The sequence below is a fragment of the Ochotona curzoniae genome, unplaced genomic scaffold (genome assembly GCF_017591425.1).
Source record: "Ochotona curzoniae isolate NIBS_2020 unplaced genomic scaffold, NIBS_Ocur_1.0 contig_64, whole genome shotgun sequence".
In the NCBI taxonomy this organism is placed as follows: domain Eukaryota; kingdom Metazoa; phylum Chordata; class Mammalia; order Lagomorpha; family Ochotonidae; genus Ochotona; species Ochotona curzoniae.
The window spans coordinates 24,071,096-24,087,785 of record NW_024466502.1 but is presented as its reverse complement, the minus strand read 5'-3'; the positions used below and the strand labels follow the sequence as shown (position 1 = coordinate 24,087,785).

Genomic DNA, 16,690 nt, shown 5'->3' with positions numbered 1-16,690 from the left:
TCGGACAATACAAAGTTGCCAATAATCAGTTCTTATTGACCAACACAGCAGCAGTTTCATTTATTTAGCCTAAATATTTTCAGTAATATGTATGTTAATTTCTGTATTTTCCTGATTTCCCAATTCATCATATCTTTATGTGTTTGAATATAGTTATGAAAATTTATCTTGTTCAGGCAGATGTTTATGTAGATTGGAATTTTGAAGGCTATAAAATAGTGAAAAATCCTGGAATGAAAAGGTACTACAGATGCAACTCGAGTGAGTCAATCTGAATTAATGAAAGAAAGTATTAAATTTTAAAATTAACATTCAAATTTCCTTTTAGTTTTGTTAATATATAATCCCCAAATCGAGAAAAAAAAAACCACAATATTTGAGATAAGCGAAGCCAGCCTAAACTCTCCAGCAAAGCCATGACAATTATATTGAGGAAAATTAACATATTTAGCAATCAAAAAATTAAATTCAGCGTCAGAAATCATGGCCCAGTGGGCTAAAATGTGGCTTGGGAGGCCTGCTTTGCATGTCTGAGCCCAAGACTGAGTCCTGCCTGTGCTTCTGGTCTACTTTCATCCTGTCAGTCAGCATTTGAAAGCTCAAGTGCTTGGGTCCCTGTCCTCCACATGGTAGGCCGGGATGGGCTTCCTGGTCCTTGGTTTCCTCTTTGCCTAAGTGCTTCTCTTACGGTGTTTGGGGGAGTGAACCATAAGAGGGATGGAGGATCACTTAATTTCTCTCTGCTGCTCTACCTTTGAAACAAATAAATTATAAAATGAAGCCAATTGGGTTCTCTATTTCTACTTGATTCACACTTAAAATTAATACATTTGTATGGCAGACAGCATTAACATGATTAAAAGCAATTGATGGAGGCCTAAGAACGACCTCAAGAATATTACAGGTAAAGCCTTCATATCTCTTAGATGAAAGCAATTTCTGCAAGTTGGAAAGGGAAAGATAAACCCTGTAAAAAAGGATAAAGGAAATGAAGCAAATCGAGTTTCAGAAACGTATATAAAATGTGTGTGTTTAGTGTGGAAGAATGTATTTCTGGGTTTTAGCAATATCTTGCTCCAGGAGGTATATGTTGCTTATTCCATTTAAAAATGTTAATGAGTATTGTGCAGACAGAAAATAAAGTTAATAGACATGTCCAATTTAAAGCAATGTCTCCTTCTTTAGATGGACAATGGTTGGAAGTATAATGGAAATTTCAGAAGCATCAAGAGCATTCAGAACAGTTCGGTCAGCACCTCTGCCCCCAAAGTTGAAACAAGCCACCTGTCTGCAAATGCATCCACTGAGAGACAGGCAACCACAGAAGATGTGATGAGGCTGCCTTCTCCTACACCCTCCCTCTCATCCTTATCCCAAGACCAGCCTGACTCCTCTAAAGCCACACCATCTTCAGTGTCTGGCATTGATTCAATGTCTGAGTTTGGACAAGAGAGACACCCTCTACAAGAAGAGGTTTCCAGGTCACGGGTGAGTTTGGGAAAGCTCTTTGTCATGGCTTAGATGCATCGGCATTTAAACTTGGACACCTTGTGCTAACCTCCAGGTGTTTGAGTCCAAGCTGCTACTATGCAATGTAACATCAGGGTTTATTTTTAACAGGGCTTGGAAGAAGTATGTCTCTTGCAACTCTGAGTTTATAGATCTGTAGAAGCCTTGCATTGTGTGGGTGTAGAGGTGGTGGACCGCCTCCTTAGGGTTTGGCTGGTGTTGCCTCTGTACTCCGTGTTTCTATAACTGTTACCTCATGCTGCTAGTGGTCAGTAGTTGCAGGTGTCAGGTTCAGGGTCACCTGGAAGTTTATAGATGCAGATTTAGTATAAAGGTGGATAATAAAAATTCTTTTCCAGGAAATTAGCTGTCCTTAAGGACACAGTGACGCACATGATAGGTGCTGGCCTCCAGGGAATGGATTTCATTTCTCTGTTTTCTTAACCTTCTAATGACCTTTAGTATTGCTTTATGTTTTAGAACATTTAGGACTTTGCATACCTCCCTGTCTCTTAATGAGAATAAAGAGGTTTAGTTGTAATGAATGATGAGGCATTGGTAAAATCTGTGGTCCAAGGATCTGCTTTAGATACATTGGTTAGGATGCTGCTTGAGATGGCTGCATCCTCTAATGGAGTGCTTGAGTTTGAATCCTTGCTGTACTCCTAGCTTCCTATTAATGCATATTCTGGGAAGGCAATTTGTGTTGGCTGAAGAATTTAGGGTTCCTACCCTCGTTGAAGACCCAGACTGAGTACCTTGTCCTGGCTCTGGCCTGGTCCAGTTCTAGCTGTGGCTGATACTTGGGCAGGCAGTCAGTGCATGGAGGGTCAAGTGTTTATCTGTTTCTCCTGCTCGCTTTCCCTTACTCCCTTCCCTCTCTTTTTGTGACTGTCAAATAAATAACTATAAATTTTGAGAAGTTTGGACTCCAAACAAAATGTACCTTGAGGTGAAAAATGACAGTGGAGGGGAACATTTGTAAAATGCTAGCAGGTGTCTGAAGAGATCTTATTAGGTAGTAACTGTTCTTTTTGACCTATATACATACATAGTAAAAATCTGTATAGCAAACAAGAGACATTCTTCTAGAACAATCCATATCGATAATTGTGTGGAACCCTGAGCATGGAGAGCTTTGGTGATTCTTTGGCTTGTTCTAATATTTCTTTATCTTACTAGAATTTTCCAAGGCAAGGCATCAAATATATAATTTAGCTAAGTTTGTTAGTGAAATAAATTTGAGAAATGATTTGCTATAATGTATTTACTTAGCATGAGATTTGTATCCATATAGGAGAGCTTTAAAATTAAAAAAAAAAATCTTACTGTGAAGTTCTCTATACTTGAGAAAATCTGGAAATGCAGGAAAATATAAGCAATGAAAATTACCAGTAATTCCATTTTTTAGAAGTAACCATTAAACTTTGTATAGATTTTTGTGAATTTTTCTGCATACGTTTTTAATCACATGTAAAACATTCATTGTTGTATTTTTCACTTTTTTGAGCCACCATTGCTGTTCCCCCATTCAACCTTTTAAAATTGTTAGTTATAATTATTATTTGATAATATTTTTGAAGAAGAGGAGACACATGATTAACATTGTAAGAACAATAGCAGTGTTGTACTTGGGGAACATAAGGCAGAATGTCTTTTGTTTTATGGATTTGCATGTGTGTTTTGCCCTTTCAAGTAGTAAATTCCAGTAGTAAATGATTGGAATGTTGCACCTTGGGAGACAGGGCTACATTCACACATCAAGGAATGAGGTGGAGTGATGTGTAGCTATAATCTGAGTTATTGCACCTCCAAGGAGCCATGGTCCATGTGGTGCTCTTTCGGGTTTTGTCACTCATGGACGTGTGCTGCTTGGACAGGAAACTTGATATTGTATTCTGCCTGGAAAATTAGGCTTTATTTAACAATTGGAGCTATCCAAATTCTTCAACAGACATTGAAGAGGGCACTTCAGAAAATGAAGGGGACATGGAATTCACCGCTAGGTTTATTTTGGTATGAAAAATTTCAAAGTCTGTGCAGCCACGGGTTCATGAAAAAAAAATGGGGTTACACCAACTTCCTGCACTAATATACATGTTTTAACTTCTGTTTTCACAAACTTTTGCAAGTGTCCTGGTGTTTCATAGTTACTTACCTATCTGAAATGCTGAGTGTCCATTTCTGTGCTGCTAGGAAAGCGGCTTGTAATATATCACCGTGCCTTTGACTCTAGGAACTTGAGTGTACGGAGTAGATGATGATCAGAATGTAAAGGGCATTGCACAGTACCCCTGCAAACTCTGACTCAGTGTTCAGATAACAGCAAATGAAAAGTGTGGCCGAACATTTAGGTGGCCTTGATAGCTTTTTTTACAGAGTGTTCTTGTCACCTTTCTCTTGCATTTCTTCCTTCAGGAATTACCTTGACACTATTTCTTTGTGTCTCAGTATCCAGTACTCTAAATCAGACTCTTTCCCTATTTTTGCAAGTTTTTTACAAGCAGTTGTTTTTGTGCATTTCTATCCCCATTGCCAAGGTGGGGGTTTTTCTTCTTTTCTTTTCCCTTTGCTTTCTTTCTTCTTGTGTGCTGTTTGTTTTGTTCTTCACCTTCCTTGCCAACCCAGGCTACCAGGGCAGTTCTGGGGTGATTCAAGCAAAGAGGAAGGAAGTGTGACTTCCTCTAAATTGATATTTTCTGAGCCCTCTACAGTTGATCACCCTATGAATCTATTTTCCCAAACTCTGCCCAGATTTTTGAAAGAAGAGTCTGAAAGTAAGCAAGAAAGTTTTTGGCATGCGAACGTCCTGACTTCAGGCCCATGTTATAGCTCTGCTTTTAGCAGTGCCCAGGGCTTACCTTATCATTGCTTCAGACTGGGAGTTTTGCTTGTTACCTTAACTAGACGTTCCTGTCCATAAGGGCAGGAAGCCAGCCTATTCTTCTCCCCCTTAACAATGTGCCAAGATCTGTAAATAGTGGCTGTGTGCTCTTTCACTTCTCTTGGCTTTTGTGCTAAGTATGTGAGAGTTAAACAGGATTTTCTTTAGTTGATCTGGAAACTGTATAAATTGTTTCCATGGAAAAAAGAAGATAATTACTGGGCATGAGCTGGGTGTCTTGGCACCTTCTAAATGCTTCATTTAATCCCCTCAATAACATTGCAAAGAAGGTGGTGTTATCTGCATTTTTACGAATGAAGTTTTTGAGATTTGAAAATTATGTAACTTGCCCCAGACTGGTGGAAATGCTTAGGCTACAAATGCAGCCTAAGCTCTCTAGCTCTATATTTCCTTTCCTTTCCTTTCTTTTTTTTCTGTACCTTACTGTCATTTGGAAACTGCTGTTCATACAGTAATAATAGCAAATGCTGATTTATTTTAACTTTGCTGTGTGTTTAAAAATTAAGCACCAGTAGGAATTGAAGTAGATTATCATTCATAAAGGTTAAACCATTCTTATGATCTTCTTGAGGAAATGTGTACTGTATCCTACTGAAATGCACCAAGGTTGAATCTCTTTCTGAAATGTAGAGTTTGAAATCTATGCAGTAGACAGAGGCTACTAGACAGGATGGAGTACAGAAATGCACACCGCAAGGGCTGAGGCAGGAGAGACCTTGATTCAAACAGGAGATTAAGGAAGATGGCGGCCTGCACATAGGTGATCAGCCAACGGAGGATGGGAAGAATGGGGTGATTCAGGATGGATTGGTATTAAATGGCTGTGTGTGCCAGACCGTAGGGTTAGGGATTGTGGTGTGGAGTTTGAAAGCGGGTGAGGGGAAAAAAGGGTATGATTCTTTTTTGACTTTGGAAAAAGGTTGGGTAGTGATGCAATTCACCAAAATGTTAAAACCAAGAGGAGGAAGAAAAGTTTTGGAAAGAAGAAAAATTTTTAAATGTATTTAGCAGTTGAAGTCTTGACGATCTAAGGTTACTCGGGAAACCTGCAATCGGAAAGAGTGGAGACTGACTAGGAGACATCATGTATTGAATGACAGTGAAAGAGAAAGAAGGTGGCTAGGCCTGGAGCAGCTGAGGCAAGAGAAAGCATAGTTAATGGGTGGCTTGGAAGACTTTCCTGAAGAGGAGTGGTAGTCAGTGTCTGATTGGGTGAAGCCTGAATGTGCATGTGGTAGAGGGTATGCTTGGAATGAGTACGGTAAAGTGAGAGGCAGTGGAAATGCCACCTGAAAATTTGGAATGAACATTTGGATGCATCTTTGAAGGCAAGTAGCTCTACTATCACAAATGGCCGTGAAAGAAGTGTTACTCCATGTTCTCCTCCCATGAAGAGCCTAAAAGACATCACATAACCTTGTATACACAACATTTTTGGATTATTTTTATTACTTTGTTAATTTTAATGTTATTTTGTAAGCTAAGTAGGCTTCCTTTGAAGTCAACACATTTGTTTAATTGAAAAGCTTGAGGTTAGTTTTCTGACTTGTCCGTACCTAAAACTGACCCAGTTGTATATTAATTCTGATCTATGATGATGTGAGAATTTAAATTCATCAGATTTTCCACAAAGCTTACTGTTGTGACATGTTTGCAAACTGTGCCCTGGCATTTGCATGGACAGCTGAAGCCCTTTGGATAGTTTCTTTTTATCAGTCCTCAAGAATCTGGGTTATTCCCAAAGTTCATAAGCTTGTTCCATGAAGAAAAAATGTAATTCACCCATTATCTTTAGAAGCTCATTTCTTTTGTACAATGACTCATTGTATGTCGTTAGAAGAGAAACATGAATAGAAATCCTGATTGCAATCACAGTTGAGCATTTTAAGCTAGAACTCAACTGTAGGTACATCCGCATGCAAGGAGTCTGGGGTAAGCTGATGTAGGAGCCCAGAACCACAGCAGGATGCCTGCAGACTACTATGAAGAGTGCCAATGCAAGTGGACCTCTGGGACTCTTACCATGAAACTACATGCACCCACTATAAGACTTTTACCTTATGGTTGGAAAGTGGAGGCCATGTGCATAGGGTTTTCATTTGAAAGTAAGATTTTGGCAATAAATAAATAAAAGGAAACCAGGGCTGGCATGGTTAAATTGGCTCTTCTCTACCTGCAATCATCAGCACTCCATATGGGTGCCAGTTCATGTCCAGGAAGTTCCTTTTGTACAGTTCTCTGCTTGTGGCCTGAAAAAGCAGTGGAGGGTGGCATAAAACCTTGGGACACTGTGCCCTGTTGGGAAACCTAGAAGAAGCTCCTAGATCCTGGCTTCAGGTCAGCTCAGTTCTGGCCATTCTGACTAGGGAGAGAACCAGCAGATTTTTCTCTGTCTTGCCTTCTCTTTGTAAATCTCTTTCTAATAGAAATAATTAAATCATTAAAAAAAAAAAAACCAAGGTCACTGCGAGAAGAAAGGCTTTCACAAACTCCCCGATAGGTTATTGACAGAAATGCACCTGTAATTGCCTCTTGTGGCTGTCTCTTCTCGTGCACTGTCACTAAGATGAATGTTAGCAGTCTGCTATGTGACAGCCATAGGAGACTGCTGTGTTCCCTGGGGACTTCTGTAGAGGTGGTTATCTGTCATTTCTTGTGAAATGTTCAGATAGATGTTCCTTTCTTTCTGAAGCAAGAATAGCCCTGTATGGAACAGTTATTCTTGTCTAATATATCTGTGAGGTTCGTTAAGCTCATTCTTTTTGGTCTATATTTGGTAGAAAAGCAAAGTATTTATTTGTATTATATACAAAGTATATCCCTTATGTAGTTTGAAACTGTTTATTAAACCCCATATCTTATTATTCTAGCAAAATAAAAACCCTGTTACTATTTTTAAATCAAAGCTATCATTTCTCTCTGCCCTTCTGTCACAGTAGACTATATACTTTAATTGGCTTTAATATTTCTTGCAGTCAGCATGGCAAAGATGGTAACTTTGAGTTATTGCTCACTGTATGGTAAAATGGGTTAACAAGTAAAAATAATAAGTAGGTCTTTGTTATCTACTGGAAGGTATTATATTCACATCTGTGTTCATCATATCAGGATGATTATTACTGAGTGCAATGGTCAACATGTGGATTCTTCCTTTAAAAATGCTTTACAGAGGCTTTCTGCTGAAAATGTTGAAAAGTAATGAGTTCCTGAGAACAAGGATCAGGTCTACTTCATTTTTTCTCTTCCAGAGTGGTAATTATTTTATCTTGCACAGAATCGATGTACAGTAAGTGTGTGCACAACACTTCGACTCTGCAGTTCTATGTAGTTCCAACTCTTCATTTTTGTGCCTTCTTGTCTACCTTCTAATTCGTAGGTACTATCTAGGTTTTTCTCAGAGTATTGTGATTTAGATTTTAAACTCAGTTTAGAAATGGAAAAACTTAGAAAGCTGTAAGAATTGGCAGTGGACTCTAGCTTTAACTGTCAGATTATAATGGAAAAAAATTATTTTTCTTCTCTTGGATAGTCAACTAGCTTTACGAAGAAATTTTTTAAAAATAAGCAAATCTAAATTCATTATAGTTGTTATGAAACAAAGAACTAAAACATTAGAAAACCTAAGTCTGTAACTGGTTCCTTTCCCAAATGAAACAAAATATGCACATTATGAAAGGTAGTTAAGGTTTTCAAAGACATGGTTCCCTGTCAGACTGTAACTATTTTCTAAATTGTTTTAAGCAGGTCTTGTGTAATTTGGAATTTGTTGTTGTGTTGTATGGTGTTGAGATGGAAATAGAATTTTACCTTCTATCTCTGAGACTGTTCTCAGGGGGGGTTATGGGCTGATGTTGTCTCAAGAAAGTCGTGGTGTAGCTTAGAATGGCTCTGTAGAAGCTCTAGGATATTTGCAATACCAGCGAGAAATGGCAGTTTGTTACCAAGAACCCTCAGTGTTCACAGGTGGAGTAGTTCTGCATTTATGGCCTTGTAACAGCTCTGCCTTGAGCCTCATGTGGCAGTTGGAAGGCAGAAGTGCTTTGCAAAGTTTGAAGTGTGCAGCGTGGGGTGGGGTGGTACCAATCCTGGATGACATGGTGTGTGTGTGAATTTAGGCAGTTGTGTGTCAATAAACTACTTAAAAGTATTCAGCTAGATTAATGTGAAATATTGCAGGAGCATCCTGGGATTTTAAAAATAAACAAGACCAACCACTCTGCTTCATTCCTGGGCAGGAAATAACTGGCTTTTAAATTGCTCATTTGTATGGTGAGCAAAAATCTAACTCTATCAATGGACAAACTGATGAAGAGTATGAAGGTGGAGAAAAACAATGATTGACAATAAGACTTCCCTTATTTGAGCAGAAAACTATATAAGCTCAGTGGTACTTCTGTACATCTGTGTATTGTAAAACCAGACGAAAAAGAATGGAGCTTCTGGTTTACGGGAGATAACTCAGGTGCACCTTGCATGCAGCCTCCCTTCTCTCATGGATAGAGTTTCCTTCCCATGGGTGCCAAGGACACTTGATACCAGCGTTTCATGTTTTATTTTCAGGATCAGTTTAGTGATATGAGAATCAGCATAAACCAGATGCCTGGGAACAGTGTTGACTTTGGCTTTACAGTAAAATGGGACTTTTCCGGGATCTTCGTAGCATCAGTTGAAGCAGGTAAATGATGGCATTAACTCTACTGACTGTTCTTTTTTGTTACTCTTTCTGGGGAAAAATAAGACACAGAAATACATTTATTTGCTGTAGATGGAGAAAATATGTGCAGAATGCATCAGTTCATAAAGGAGATGCATCCTCTTCCCTGGGACTTTCAGTGGTTGGGGTTATAAATTGCGTATTACATATTTTCCTCGTATAATTAACTTTTGGTTTTAAGGAGTCTGATTTTTGTGGCTTTACACAATGTTTCTGTCAGAATTTCAGGTTTGATATTTGGAAATGTTAATAAACAGTAACTGGTTAAAGATTTAGAATTTTCCGTGATTGGCTGCTTTTTGTGGAATATAAATGCTATATATACTGTGCAGTAAATCAATGTTTACATATGTGTGTGTAATTTCTGAGCATCCTAGTCTGTATGCTCTTTATTGCCCATGTAGTCTTCAGGACACTTGTGCTTCTGCAAAGGAATTCTCTTTCCTCACCCAAGGTTCTATCAGGTTAAGCCCAGGAACTCTTGGGAAATAATATTAACTATTGCAAGGCCTAAAATTCAAATGAACACCAGTGTGTTTAACAGGAAATCTTTGTTTACATTTCAAAGCTACTTAAAATTTCATATTAGTGCTGGCAATTTTTTTAGAGGTTCAAGGTTGCTCTAATTACCTGACAGTGTTTTAATTACAGTAATAATTGTTATGTGATTGTAAGTGTCCATGTTTTCTTTAGCTTCATTCCAGAGTGCATCTGATTTCAGTGCAGTCTGCTTCATCTTTTAAATTTAAAAATGATATACATTTTCTTTGTCCTCATGAAGTTAATTTTTGTTACATAAAAGAGTTAGAATTCCTCATTTACAAAGATGCATTTGAAAATGCCTTGATTTTTGAATATTGTTGATACTCAACCATTTGTTAATCACACACACACACACACACACACACAACACAATTTACTGACACACCTGAAAAAATAGGATGTGCATAGTCAGGATTAGGAAGTCAATTTTCTTTTTCAGGAAGTCATCTTGATTAAAGAAGCAGTGACTAGCAAAGCATACCGTTCTTTTTAAAAATGTGTGTTTCTTTTAAAATTTACTTTGTATTTAGGCAGCCCAGCAGAATTTTCTCAGCTCCAGGTTGATGATGAAATTATTGCCATTAACAACAACAAATTTTCAAATAAGGATAAAAAAGAGTGGGAGGAAGCCATGGCTAAGGCTCAGGAAACTGGAAACCTAGTTATGGATGTCAGACGCTATGGAAAGTCTGGTGAGTGAATGTGGCCCAGTGTCTGCCTTCTAAATTGGGAGCTGGTCTTTGGCAAGTGGTTGTAACAATTTGCTTCAGTAACTTTCTCCTTTTTCATTCTATTCGTTTTTTGGCTTAAAGGTGTTTTGTAGTTATATTGGGATAAATCTTGAATCATACCTTTTGGAAATTCTGTCTCAGAACTTTCTACTAGCAAATTTACTGAATTCTGTACTGTTACTGTTTAACTGACTCATGTCCTGCTCTGATGGAATCGCAGTATTCAGATCTGCTTTCTGGAACCATCTGTAATAACGAGAATGAAGAATTACACTGTGGTTTGCCTCTCTTCACAGTGTCCCACCTGTGTGGTGTGAACGTGTGTGATGGATGACATCCTAGGTATTGCTTCTCAAAGGACTCTCTATACATCCCATTCTTGTTTCTGCACACATTGGAGTTGGATTGGGGAAGGGCCTTACGTCTCCCCTAACCTAGCAACTTGTATATGGAAATAGAAATCCAGTCCTGATTTATGGGAAGATTCAGGGAATTTGCTAGTCTCTTTATTATTAACATTTAACCTTTGTACTGTGTCCTGGGACGCTGGCCTGGTGGCAAAACCCTGGGCTCTTCACTTCTTTCTCCTCACACTATCTGATTTGTTTGTCTTGTATGTGTCCATCTTGTGTATGTGCACTCAGTAACTTTATTCTTTCCACTTCAACATTTATATGTACTCATTACTTGATCTTCATGTGCCAATCAGACTGGGGCAAAGACCAGCCTTCCTTGCCATTTACACGCCATAAAATTCTGAATCTCACCAGTATGGCTACCAAAATTATAGGTGCACCTGAAACAAAGTGGATCGATACAACTTCTGGAATTTACAGTTCTGAGAAGTCTTCAAGTGTGTCAGTAACAACTGATTTCTCTGAAAGCCTTCAGAGTCCTGTAAGTGTTTGGGGAGGAAGGACTGCTTATATAGAGCAAAGCAACTGTGGGAATTGTGTATGCAGCAAATAATTTGTTGACATACTTTTGGTAATGCTTCAGAAAGGAGAAATTGAATATATTATTTTTACAGAGTCAAATGCACTTCTAAAACAGTGAGGCATTTCTCGTCAACAGGGCAGTAGTGAGTTACATATGGTAAAATCAAAAGCACCATTACTGTTGATTTGCACCCATTTCTCGCCAATCTTTCTATCTTGTATCCATCCCTCAGATGTGTGTGACTCTGAAGTAGTAAGCGACCCACATTTTTTCGTACCGTTAAAATAAATGTTATCATTGTTTGCAATGTAAAACCTTATAAATCAATTTTAGTGCATATATGGGTGAATTTGATGGGTAAAATTGCATAATAGTTATATTAGTTGATGGAGAAATGTCCACATTATGATTATTTTCAAAGTATGGAAACAATGCACTTTATATAGACTTTGAAAAATATGTCAGTCTCACTAGCTGATGGAAAGGTCTGTGATTATTTTTAAGATATTGAAGCAATACACTTTATATAGGCTTTGAAAAAAGTGTTTTCTTATTTGTTATGAGTGAAGACTCAGTGCAGGCAAATTTCAACTAAATATTGTGCATTTGTATTTTTTTGTTTGATATCATCATTATTCTGATAAAATACCCCCTTTTTATTAGATAAGAGTATCTTGGTGCCTTAAATAAGAAAAGTTTAGATGTTAGAAAAATCTCATGACTTCTATTTGTACATAGAGATCAGATGAACTAATGATTATTGGGTTCATCATGTTTCTAGAAAAAATAATGACTAATTAAAGTTAAAATCATCCATGCCTGCAGCCAGCTATTAATCCTGCTGCAAATATTGAAGAATAATGAAAAAGTTCAAGTCTTTACTATATGTAGAAGTCTGTAGAAATGCATCAATATCCTGAAAAACTCATCTTGTTAGGAGAGATTTTCATTAACGAGAAATGCATTATTTAAGTGTGAAGTCCAATTGCAAAGAAATTTAATTAGGGTTTTTATTCTTGCTAGAATACTGAATCCAAAGAAATCAATGGGATTCATGATGAAAGCCACATTTATGAATCAAAAGGTAAGTACCACCATTTTAACTCTCATTTATAATGTAGGAAAAGCTGGGCACTCAGAATCTGCTGCTATAAAAATTAGTGTCCGTGAATGAAAGAAAAGCAGATACAATGCAAGTTGAAACTAAAAGGTTAGTGTGAAGATCCAGCTGCAGCCAGGTGGAAGGGCTTTTGGGTGAGCACTGAAGAGTTCAGGAACTGCAAACAAAGCTTTGGCAGTGTGTTCTGGAGTTTCCAGTACCCGTGTGCCTAAGTCAAATAAGAAAGACTGGTTCTCCCAAGGCCGTTAGCTTTTTTGGCTGCAATATACTGGCAAGAGGATTGTTCGTTAAAATGAAACAATGAATGAAATCTTGTTTGTTGTGTAGGGTGCACAAGTGTGGAGGGAACCAGTCTTAACGGGAAATGCGAGTAGTGATAATGGTCATTGATGCATGTGCACATTTGGAAAGAGAAAGAAGACACACTGTCTAGGAAAAGTTGGAGTTGTCACCCGCCTCCTTTTTCTGTAGAACCAGAAATAGCTTTGCCCCAGTCTGCTGTGTACTATTTCTTGGACATGCCAACTAAAAGAGATCTGGTCTACATAAGTGTACTGAAAAGAAGGTGTTATTTCTTTCCCTCTGAACTAAAGCCCATCTGGGCATGTACTTCTTACTGTCATTATTTGTCTTTGTAATTCATTTTTGGTCATTGGAAACGACTGGTTCAATTATGTGGATCTGTGTTCTTTGTCAGAGCCTGTTTTCAATGATGAGTCCTTGTTTTTCATGGTAATGTCAACTCTGAGGTATTCAGGTCCAGCTCTGCCATTGGATCAGGTGGGGCTCATTGATAAGACCCCTTCAACTCTGTAATGGCAGTGGATTTCGTGCAGGCCTTTGTCTTGGAAGGTTTTGGTTGGATAAGTCAGCACCAACCAGCATCAAGCCATAATCACGTTTACATTTTATGCTTTAGATGATAGAATGTTTTCTGTGTGACTGGACTCCATTTAATTTACTCAGTGTTAGTAGGACCTAATTCTGGGAAGCTAGAGCAAAATTCTCCAATTGGAAGAACCTAGTCACTATAGCATTTGTTTTCATTTGATCTTTCCTTGGATGTCCTGTTTTGTTTTCCTTCGCATTACTTTTTAGTTCTTATTTATTAGTATATGAAAGCTCTTCATTGCACATAATTCTTTATTACAGATAATTCTGCTCATGCTGTATGAGATTTTGGTTTGATTAAGCAATACATGTTACGTTCCATGTCCCAAAGCAGAGTGATGTAGCATGGAAAACTGTGTTTTAACTTTCTTAGTTTGTGAAAATGCAAGGCTGAGTGCTGAAATTAATTAATTAAAAATTATTCCTTTTACTAATATGAATGTAACAGATTGCTAAAATGTGTATATATGTGTGCTCATGTGCACACACATGCATGTCTTATAATGTGTATCTTCTGTGCTTATCTGATTTGTCATTTAAAAACAGTGCTATAGATTTGGAAGGTGTATCAAGTATCATCTAATTCACCAGTGGTGAGAAATGAAAATGAATAGAAATGTTGTTTTTACTGATTACTTTTGTTTTTATTTTTCAACTAGCAAGTGAACCCATATCTTTGAAAAACTTAAAAAGGCGGTCACAATTTTTTGAACAAGGTAAACTACAAGTCACAAAGCTAACGCTTCCTACACTTTCACAAGCTTCTTCTTGCTGTCCACTCTTCATGGTCTGCGGTGCTGGGCACTGAACCTTTTGGTTGGGCTGTCATTATGACCAAGCAGCATAACCATCTCCATTCTTTCCCTGGGGTCACCAGGCTTTTCTTACTGCTCATGGGTCTACCTCTGTGGTAATGGGTCTTTACATGTCCTTTACCGCCAAAGTTTTGTGTTTTTTTTTTTGGTCTTATTTTAAAACGTTAAAAGAAGTTTAGTTGCTCTGAAACACACAGTTCTTGCCACTGGATAACAATAAGAAATGAGACATTTCATGTGCAAACCTTACTGCTTCCTGTATCAGATTATACCAACATGTAGTTAGCCAACTCTTAAAAACTTTGATTTTGTTTTGATTGCAGAAAATGCTCTTAACAAAAGAGCCGAGTGATTTGTTACTGCTGAGTGATGGCTTTGGAATTGGCGATGTAACTACCCTGCTGACTTTTAAATAAATTCAAAGTCAGTAGATCTTGGTTGCATCTGACAGCAGGTGTATTTTAAAATTCTCAAAGTTGGTGTAGTCGGGCACACTGCCTCACAATGTGTGTTACGTGTCGCGTTTCTTCCCCTTTCACATTCATCTAACATTCTGCCTCATGCATGCTGCTCAAACTGTATGTTTGCTATGAAGAACTTAAAAGCAATCCAACATTTGAGGTGCAATAGTCAATGGAAATTGTGCTCTTGCTGATTAAAATGTTACTGTTTCTTTTAAGATTATCTAAACAGACTAGCTGTATAGTGTAATAATTTGTGTATTTTGTGTTAATCACTTAGTAGTTTTCTTTTATGGATAAAAGTGTCTTTTTGACCATAAAGAGAAATAGTTTACCAGCTCTGTACATCTATTTGTGTCAGTATTTTTAGTGTTTGTCATTAATTTTAAAAAATTAAGCTCCTTTTCTCTACTTAAATGAAACTTAGAAATTGCAGAAATAAGCCAATTTCTTTTCTTTTTTTGGGGGGGGGTTTCTATTTTTGCCTCACATTTTTTTCAACAGGCTATTTTAGGAAGAGTAGTTAAACCTCTAAGCTGTTTCCTTAAATTACAAGTGAATAGTTTACATAAATACTGAGGTTTCAGAGAAACTGAAAAATACTGTCTGTTAGTGTGTTTTCTGAAATGGTACGTTTTGTAAATATTATGCTGTGTACACACATAATTCCAAAGGGATGAAAGAAATAATTGTGTGCCTGTTATAGGTGTGTGCATGAAGTTTGAGTACTTGTGCTTCTAATAATAGGAGAGGACAAGGAACTGTTTCTTTAATATGTTCATTGGATGACATATTTGTAAAAAGAGAAAAAGTTGTTTACCAAGAAGGCCTGAGAGTATGACTTGTAGTGACTTGTAGATGTCATTTTGGCAAGTAAATTATTGGATTTGGTGGGTTTAGTAGCATTTGAAGTTTTTTGTTTTCTGCTAGCAAACTTTGAGATGATTTGTCCAGTTTATTAATGACAGAATCCTGAAATCTCTTCAAAATGATCTGTGGATCCAGTTCTGGTATGCATGGTTCGGTCTGCTTGTTACTGACTTTGAGTTGGGAATAGCATTAATAGAGCTGAGAAGAAAAAAAATGTTTTTCTGACTGTTACTAAAAACAAAACACATAGATGTTGCACAGTAGTGGCCTGGGGATGATAGTGACCCAACTTGCTGAAAGGAATGGTTTCATGGAAATGGAGACTGACTCTGCTTTCCTTCCCCTCCTTGCCCACATGCTGTGATGACAGGAAGCTCCGATTCTGTGGCTCCTGATGTAAGTAAGATTGTTTTGTATTTTGGATATATAGGATGTGGTGGGTAGGACTTAACTCATGCCAAGTAGCGTTACTTTCCATTGTTTGACCTGGGGATTTATCAGCTAGTAGTCCTTCCATGTTGGAGAAAGCACTTTTCTGTGGAAAGCTAACTCTTTCAGGCTAGTACAGGCCAAGTGTAATGTGAACACTTCGTAGGAGAACAGTCTGGGAGACAACTTAACATTGTTGTGTTGTTCTATGTTTGCTCCTCTTCTGTGGCTGCTCAGCTTCCCGTGCCAACCGTTAGCACGCCCAGTCGCTGGGCTTGGGATCAGGAGGAGGAGCGCAGGCGGCAGGAGCGCTGGCAGAAGGAGCAGGACCGGCTGCTGCAGGTGACACACCATGGTGTGGCCGTGGGTGTGGTAGGGCTGGTTGAGACTTGCTCTCACTGCTGTTCCCTGATCGATCAGTGTTAACCAAAATTGGGGAGCAAGTTAGCAACACAAGACAAAATCCCTACAGTCTTGTAACTCATTAATAATCCCTTTGGAGCTAGCCCATCTTGCACTGGGCAGATACTTTGTATTTTGAACATTCCTGACTCATCACTTTAAACATCCTGTATGTATGGTTTTAGGGGGGTATGAAGGGCACTGTGGTGGGAGTGAGAGGTATGGCGATGTTGAGTGGGCTCAGTTCCTGTACCTAGGGATGAGAGTGCCCACTGCCCCAGAGCCCAGGTCCCCTGATCATCCACCTGGGGTTCAACCATGTTGGAGTGTTGATGCAAGTCTGATATCAGAGCATCTGTCC

The 16,690-nt window shown here is 38.2% G+C and overlaps 1 protein-coding gene across 4 annotated transcripts in view; it reads left to right on the top strand.

Annotated features, from left to right (window-relative positions):
• The window catches only part of LMO7 (LIM domain 7), a 192,131-nt gene that overhangs the window by 161,499 nt on the left and 13,942 nt on the right, over positions 1-16,690 (top strand). For all 4 annotated transcript variants that reach the window (XM_040991278.1, XM_040991277.1, XM_040991281.1 and 1 more), the window contains 8 exons: positions 1,186-1,488; positions 8,975-9,089; positions 10,202-10,363; positions 11,193-11,299; positions 12,365-12,425; positions 14,012-14,068; positions 15,869-15,894; positions 16,165-16,269. In XM_040991278.1, the coding sequence (XP_040847212.1) occupies positions 1,186-1,488; positions 8,975-9,089; positions 10,202-10,363; positions 11,193-11,299; positions 12,365-12,425; positions 14,012-14,068; positions 15,869-15,894; positions 16,165-16,269 (936 nt within the window). The remainder of the gene's footprint in view (positions 1-1,185; positions 1,489-8,974; positions 9,090-10,201; positions 10,364-11,192; positions 11,300-12,364; positions 12,426-14,011; positions 14,069-15,868; positions 15,895-16,164; positions 16,270-16,690) is intronic.